Source organism: Notolabrus celidotus, chromosome 1 (genome assembly GCF_009762535.1).
Source record: "Notolabrus celidotus isolate fNotCel1 chromosome 1, fNotCel1.pri, whole genome shotgun sequence".
Taxonomy (NCBI): Eukaryota; Metazoa; Chordata; class Actinopteri; order Labriformes; family Labridae; genus Notolabrus; species Notolabrus celidotus.
In genome coordinates this window covers 9,715,246-9,723,174 of record NC_048272.1, presented here as the reverse complement: position 1 = coordinate 9,723,174, position 7,929 = coordinate 9,715,246, and the positions used below count along the sequence as shown (strand labels likewise).

General features: G+C 38.8%; 1 protein-coding gene across 1 annotated transcript; it reads left to right on the top strand.

Moving 5' to 3' along the window:
* On the top strand, nt 1–6,039 carry tnfrsf18 (tumor necrosis factor receptor superfamily, member 18). The gene is made up of 7 exons (XM_034688031.1): nt 1–127; nt 600–722; nt 861–992; nt 3,824–3,932; nt 4,019–4,089; nt 4,205–4,339; nt 5,399–6,039. Exons 1-7 carry the CDS (start codon nt 1–3, stop codon nt 5,542–5,544), a joined length of 843 nt encoding a protein of 280 aa, XP_034543922.1. The 3' UTR covers nt 5,545–6,039.
* The last annotated feature ends 1,890 nt before the right edge of the window (nt 6,040–7,929 follow it).

Genomic DNA, 7,929 nt, shown 5'->3' with positions numbered 1-7,929 from the left:
ATGATTCCTCCGAGTCTCTCTCTGGTGTTAATATGCGTGTGGGGTATTTGGACTTCAGGATTTGCTGCAGACTGTGGTGAGCGACAGCGTGAGTTAGATGGTCGGTGCTGTGACCTGTGCCCCCCAGGTAAGAGATAGTTAACCATAAGATACTAAACATGCTTTATTTTGTTGTTCAAATGCTCCCATCACTCTGCTCAACAAACAATCTGCATTAACATAATGCTCTTGTATGAGTATGAGGGTTCACTTACTCTGCACTAATGTTAATATGACATTGCTTTTTACTTCCACATTGGTATTTTATTGGTATTTATTGTAATTATTGTATTATTGGTATTTGCTGTGTCATTGGTATGCCACATGTTTTATTTATTTTGACAGTGGGCATGTTATTGTATATTGGTATGACAAATGAATGTATTGATTGTGAGCAGCACTGCACTTTGTCAATGACAAATTTCCCCCCGGGGACACGAAAGTTTATTTTATCTTATCTTTAGTAGCTTCCTTTAATGTCTTCATGATATTAGATGACAGGTTGCATTTAAGGGACTAAGTAGGAATGTTAACTCTCTGATTTTCATTTTATTTTGAAGGGAAGCATGTGAAAAACTTCTGCTCAGAGCATCAGCAGACTGTCTGCACCTCCTGTACTGAGGGGTTCTACTCAGATCAATATCACATCTTCAACACATGTGAGGAGTGTCAGTCATGTCAAGGTACATTTAAAATCCTAAAATAAAGCTCATGGGATCTACAGAGAAACAATTGCCTTTGATTCTGATGATGCATTCACTACAGTGGAAAAAACAACCTGACCTGGAAGTCCTGTGGTTTGAATTCTTCTCTCTTTACAGAATATGCTGAGAATTGTACTCAGACCACAAATGCAAAATGTTCTTGCCGCCATGGCTTCCTGTGCTCCAACAGTGTTTGCTCAAAGTGTGAGGAAAACAAATGTGTCACAGGGGAGGTAGTGAAAAGGACAGGTGAGTGTTTTTTTATTACAAATATGTCATGACCTGGTTGTTTTGTATTGAATGTTGGTACAAATGTGGTGTGAAAATATCAACCACAGTATCACTGTTTATCAGTGGGTGTCATGCCAGGAGGCCTGAGGTGGTTAAGTGGAAATATCTGTGAGTTACCCACAGTCGTTTACAAGTAACGTACACTGATTTTATCAACTCCAACCATTATTAGTGTATAAGTCAAATTCAAGAGAGAGTAATTTATTATTGATTCAAATAAAATTGTTTGAGTTGGCATGTAAGAGCTTTTAACGTCTCACAGCTCTCATGGATATAAGCGGTACATCTTCAAACAGTTTCAACATGTTTATTTAACATATACACTTTTTGACAGCTGTCCCTTAAAGTAAGGAAAATGAGAGCTATTCATAACAAAGTGAATAAGGCTGAGTGTTGAGAACAGTCATTCTTAAAATACAAAAGCCAAGTATTTGCTTGTTTGAGTTGTTTAAATCAGTCCCTCCAGGAAGTTGCGATTTCGCGATTGCAACTATCAACGCAAATTCAACCAATCAGCGCGATTTTTTCGCGGCCTTGCAATTTTATACAATCACCGCAACTTTCCCGCAACTTTGACCAATTACCTTAACCTCAGCCCCTGTACGTCATCGGTTTTGTCATCAATTTCACTTCCTAGGAACATAAACGTAAGTCCTCACTTGATCGGCACTTTTCATCAACAAAACACGCACAGAGAACGGGTGAAAAGAGAGGACAGCAGGCAGGACAAGTGACGATGACAACGTTGTTATTTATAGATTGAGGGGCTCAGTGTTCGCTTGGTCTCTACCTGCAGCAGGTGTGCTTTATGAGCCAGCTCTCCTCACCTCCATGCATCTGTCTCATCTTCATTGATGATTTTTACCCCCGGTGTGCGTTAGTGACAGAGACACAACCGGGGGACGTCTGTTTACTATTTGAGGTTTGACGTTGTTGCCGCTCTCACCGTAAAAAGCTCCGCGTCTATCAGAATCAGAATCAGCTTTATTCGCCAAGTATGCTTGAACACACAAGGAATTTGACATTAGTAAACTGTGCTCTCTTTGTACAAGGCATAAGAATAGGAATAAGAATAAGAACTACAATAAAAAATAAAATAAAAATATAATAACAATAACCTTAGCTATAAATACAAAGAAACAACAAATAGGCTTGACTAATATGTACAGGCTAAAATAATATGATAAAGTGCAGTGGTGAGTTGCAGAGGTAGTCTACAGCTTGATTTAATCCAGTTTGGTGATACATCAGACACCTTTAGTAAGTTTTGATCAACTCCAAGTCATCAAAGATGCAGATTCACTTCAGAGTGCGTGAACTGCCTGTCAAGTGCCTCTGTCACTGCGAGGTACATTCAGGGACCGTCGTAAATGTGCAATACAGCCCTTTCATGGCATTTTTCTGTGAATCAAGATAATCAAAATACAGTCAGTGGCCACATCAAGAATGTTTTCTAAAAACATCTGTAATTTAGCGTATTTACTTGCCCCTGAGACATTATTGGGGGGGAAAAAGCAAAAAGAAAAATCGCAACTTTCACCGCATTTTTTTCAAAAAGCTGTCACAAATTCAGGCTATTTGGGCCGCAACAATCACAAAAAAATCCCGCGAAATCCTGGAGGGACTGTTAAATGTAAAGATTTACAGCTCTTTTCTGTCATTTGTGATAATAGTGGAACAGTCTTTGGGCTTTGGAGTGCTACTTAGATCAAACTGCGAATTGAAGACAACATTTTTGGCTCTTCAAGTATATGATGACAGTTTTTTTTCTTTTTGACTTTTATAGACTAAATAATAATTTCTATAGTTTTATTTTATGAAAAAAGTATATATTAAAAAAGAATGTTTCAACCCTAAAGAAGTTTGGCAAAATTCAAGTGAAAGGGTCTTTAAGCAGGGCTGAATTTGTTTTTCATTCTGTGATCAGTCAATAATCTCCCTGATGACATGTTTGGTAAAAGAGACACAACATTACCAGAGCGTTTTTTGTCATAACAGAAAGACAGCTTGCGGTGGTTTGACCTAAAGAACAAAGTCTTAAACAATGCTGGCTGCTCTGTGAGGCTGAGTATAGATGAGTCAGGCCAGCACATGTTGCTCAATCTTGGGGAGTTGCCATCATTGTGGTGGCAACTTATACCCCATTCACACATCTTGATATATTTGAAAGAGTTGTTTTGTTCTCTGTTTTGGCCTGGCGTCCACACATAAATGGAGTTTTAGGTTACTGAAAACGGATGTTTTCAAAAACATCTTTCAAGGTGAATATTTTCAAGACCTCTGGGGGGATTCACTAAGAATGGATTAGACAGCCGCTAAAAGCACCAAGAACTGTTCATCATTGGCACATATCCACTCAGTGAGCGCAGAGCTGCGCTGTGTGGTCTCATCCTGACGGCACTAAATTTGTGTCTTCTGCAAAGTTAACAAAGTTAAGATGTAATGACTTTTAGAGCAGCTCAAACTCCAACCGTTGTTAGAAGTAAAGTGGCATAGAAAGTAATTGTAAAGAGAGAAAATGATTTGCTTTCTAGGACGGCTACGCCAAGGCAAAAGCGGCTTGTTAACTTCCCCTAATTCGTTAGATTTGTTGATAGCTAGTTTAACTGATGGTATGCTGACAGTTCACAATAATAATGCACACTTGCGTGTGTTTGCATTCTTATACTTTTTAACTAGCACTTAACAAGGTCGTACAGCTCGGGCTTAAGTTTTTTTAAACATTTGTCCATACTTGGTCATGAGTAATTGTGGAACAAACTAACTTTTCGATGTATCTATGTTTTCAGACAAAAACACGAGCAATGGGGTGACAGAGTATTCATATCAGTGTGAGCCATCGTGCCCTGATACTGAATATTTTGATGTGAAAGTGAACACCTGCAAGCCACGATTACGGTAAGACCCCAAGACTTCTACTATTTTTGGCAAACACTTCCTATAAAGAGCAAAATATGTTGTCATTTACCATTTGCGATCAACAGGTGCAGTTTATTTGGCCTTGCTGAGCGTTTTCCAGGGAACAAAACCCACAACTCAGTCTGTGAAGGAGCTGGTATGTAAACATATACAATACTAACAGAAACTACAACCTGTTTAGAGAGAAGTGATTGGACAAAAAAATATGTTTGAGGACAGTTTTGTTGAACTAACTTACCTGTGATTTGCAGGTTCACCAGAGAGGCATGAATACGGTGGAGACCATACTTATATGATCCTTAGCATTTGCTTTATTCTGCTGTCTCTTACCCTCCTTGTACTTCTGTTTTACGTCTGTATGAAGAAACTAAGGAAGCACAAACAAAGTAAGTGTACATAGTTGAAGTGGATATCAAAGTCAAAAAAGCAGGCAGGCTTTCAAGAAATCGGTAAATTGTTAAAACTGAGAGTACTCCATGTCATATTTTTTCTACCCGTGATTCTGATTTTAAAAGAAACATTTTACAAAGAGCATAACGGTCAGTAAGAATAAAGAGCTACTGAATTTGTACAGAACCTTACACCTGGTGGAGGTTTACATGTTTCAATGTTTCACATCATAAGATATCAAAGTTGATTTCATGTTGTTCTTTTTCCTTTGTTATTCTGCTTCTGCCCTTTCAAGTTGGATGTAGGTCTCAGTTGTTTTGAGATCTGAAATGACTCAGAAAAGTCTCCCAGTTGTTTACTCTAAGTCTTTTTCTTTTGATCAGTGTGAGAAAAAGAAAGATGTTAAAATCACTTTTGATACTGTTTTTTATAAACGGCAAAACAAAATACTTTAAGATGAACTTAATGTATTGTAAACAAGGTAGCAAAATTTGATGAGCTTTCTGATGCCAGATGCTGCTCAGAATAGTGTTATGCACAGAATATGACTAAAATCTTCATCAGGTTCAATAGGCATTCTTCCTTCTGAGAGACCATAAAAGTGGGGGCAAAAAACAAGATAGTTCTAGTAGTACTGCTCAAAATGTCTAAAGCAAATTTTGAAAGCTAATAATAATAAAATACTGCAGATTTGAATGAAGCTTTTGAACGTTTACTTTGCATTGGTCTCAGCTTTTAAATCAGATCATTCAGGGTGTTTTTTTAATCCTGTATAAAAAGTATCAGGTTTTTTTCCATACATTTTTAGACAAACAACATTTTTGATAAAACAAGTTTAGTAAGAAGGCATATTTCACATGCCTGAGATAAGCTTTACTCATGACTGCACCATCACCGGTGAAGGGTCATCCATGAAAAGAAGTACTTTCTTTTTTTTAAATTCTCAATTCTACTTTAAATTTGGTACTTAAAGGACAAAAGTCATTGTTTAGAGTTGCTGCAGTGACTATTTGATGACTTATTTCAAAATGTTGTGTTATATTCTTTCTGCTCAGGTGATAAACCGACTGACTTTGTGACCGTCTCTACAAACATCAGTGAGTTCCACCTGTCAAAAGAGGAGAGCGGCCTTCAGCTCATCATCCAGGATGGATCTAAATGCAGCAACAGTTTTTGTGACTTACATATGGAAAAAGTTTGATTACAAGTCTCAGTTAAGTCTGTTCAACCTCAATCAAGATTGAAAAATATCAAAGTATTTCAGCTTCTTGTTCTGTATAAAACACAGATTTAATCACAAAGGAAGCTCTCCAGGTTAGAGACGCTGGATCGAGGACGTGAGGTTCCTGCTTTCATTTCCAGCAGGAGAGACCTATGCAGTCGCCTCCTCCTCATTACCACCATAAAAGGGCCTTTGAGCAAGGCATTTAATCCCAATCTGCTCCAGTAAAGCTACTCAATGGTTGGAGGATTAGATGTCCAGGTTAGAATGTGTGTAACCATGTGTATAGACCCTAATAATGGTAAAGAGGAGAAACAGTAGATGAAGTAAACACCTTCATTACGACCTGTTTTCGTGTCCACTGTGCACTTAATTGTTTCTTTAAAATGCTCTATGGAGTGCTGGGATATAACTGTAAGGATTATTTTGTACATATTTAAATGTCTCTGTGAATAAATGACTTTTTACAAAGATTTCAAGACAGTTTAAGCCTGTTTTGACAGTGTTAACTTCCTTTATGCTAATATGTTTTATACATTTTAAAGTATTTAAATTTATAGTGAGATGTCAATGAGAGACATATATATTCACAACTAAGCACTAAACATGCCATGCAAAGTTCTTTCTAACCCATCTTAAAATGCTAAACATATTAAGAAAGTGATACTCATTATCCTACCATGTGGTGAATTATTTCATCTCACATTTTGGTTTATAATTCAAAGATTGTTGGGTGTAGCTTCATAAAATGTGAACTGTGTTCCTTGGATGAAGCCTCACAAGGCAGCATGTTTGTGTGGTTGTTAGCACTGCCACCTACTACAAGTTGGTTCTGGGATCAAATCATGGCCAGAAGCTTGTATGTTCCAGCTTACTCCCACTGTAAAAAGACTATGCTTTTTTAATTAATATATAGTGCTTGAAAGTGTATAAACCCTAAGAATGAGGCTCTTACAGACCCCACATTGGCAGAGTGGTTGGGGAAGTTACCTCATAATGAATAGAGTAATGGGTTCAAATCTCAGCTTCCTGTAATAGAGCTAGAATGTCCTTGTTTATGTGAAACCCTGAGAAGCAGGGTTAGTGTGGTGGTTCGCACTGCTAACAGTAGGCTGGTTCTGTGTTCACACCCCAGCTGTGGCCTTTCTGTGTGAAACTAGAACACTGTGGCCTAGCTTCAGCATATGTGCCATGCTTTTGAACCACCATACTGTACTAGCAGGTAAATAAACCCTGCCGAGTAAATGCCCTAAGGTGACACACCAGTGTGGTAGTTGGCACCCCTTGCCTCACAGTGAGCCGATTCTGAATTCACACTCCAGGGGAAGCTGGGGCTTGTCCGTGATGTGCTGCAAGATTGTGGCTCATTCACAAAGTAATTTGAACAATGCTTTTAAGCTTCCATAATCTTCTAGAGAGTAAATAAACCCTGACAAGTATCCTCTCCAAGGTGGCAGGTTAGTGTGGTGGTCAGTGCTGCTGCCTCTCAGCAAGCTGTTTTGGTGTTTGAAATACTGGCCCTTGATTATACATATGATAATGGAATGTTCTGGATTCTGTTCAATACTATTTGAACCATGCTTTTAAGTAAGGGATAATTTATGGTTAGCAGGTTGTTATGGGAAAAGTATCCCGACAGGGTGAGACAAGACCCCGACATGAAGTGGAGGGGTCTTGACCACCCTGAAGTGGTTGCTAATATTGCTGGATAGGATCCAATATGTAAACATCCATAGCCTGCTGATTTAGCATACTAACCGAATATGATGCTAACAGAAGTCTTACCTCACCTTATGGTCTATGGTGTCCACTCTTTTCCGCAGATTGATTTGACATGACGTGTGATCAGTTTGCTTCTGGTGTTGCTCATGTTATTGAATGTTATTAACCGTCATCAAGAGTTTGTCAAGGGGTTTGGAACAATCAGAATCAAGCATCTTACACAACTGGAAGATCAGTAAGACAGCCGGGTAATAAATAAATATAATTTGCTTGAGAGAAGAAGAAACAAGGAGGTAGGAAGAGAGCAGGGTCAGTTAATGAAGTAGGCGGGAGGAGGGAAGGAAATCAGATGAAAGCATAGACTGTATAAAATATGGAAGTATCCGTGACGTCACCCATCTGGTCCTGAAGCGCTGTTTTGAGGCCAATTGCTGATGGCAGCCATATTGCTGCTGTTATGTGTTTGTGGCGTAAAGAGGCGGGCTTTGAGCCTCCTCGCCAACAGCTACAGTGTTCCCGCCTGTCAATCAAGTCAGCTGTGCCTCTCATTGGAGGACTCGTAATATCTTTGAAATTGCCATGTTAGAAAAAAATTCACCCCCCCTACAGTGTGTGCCGATCGAGAAATGAGCTATCCAGACT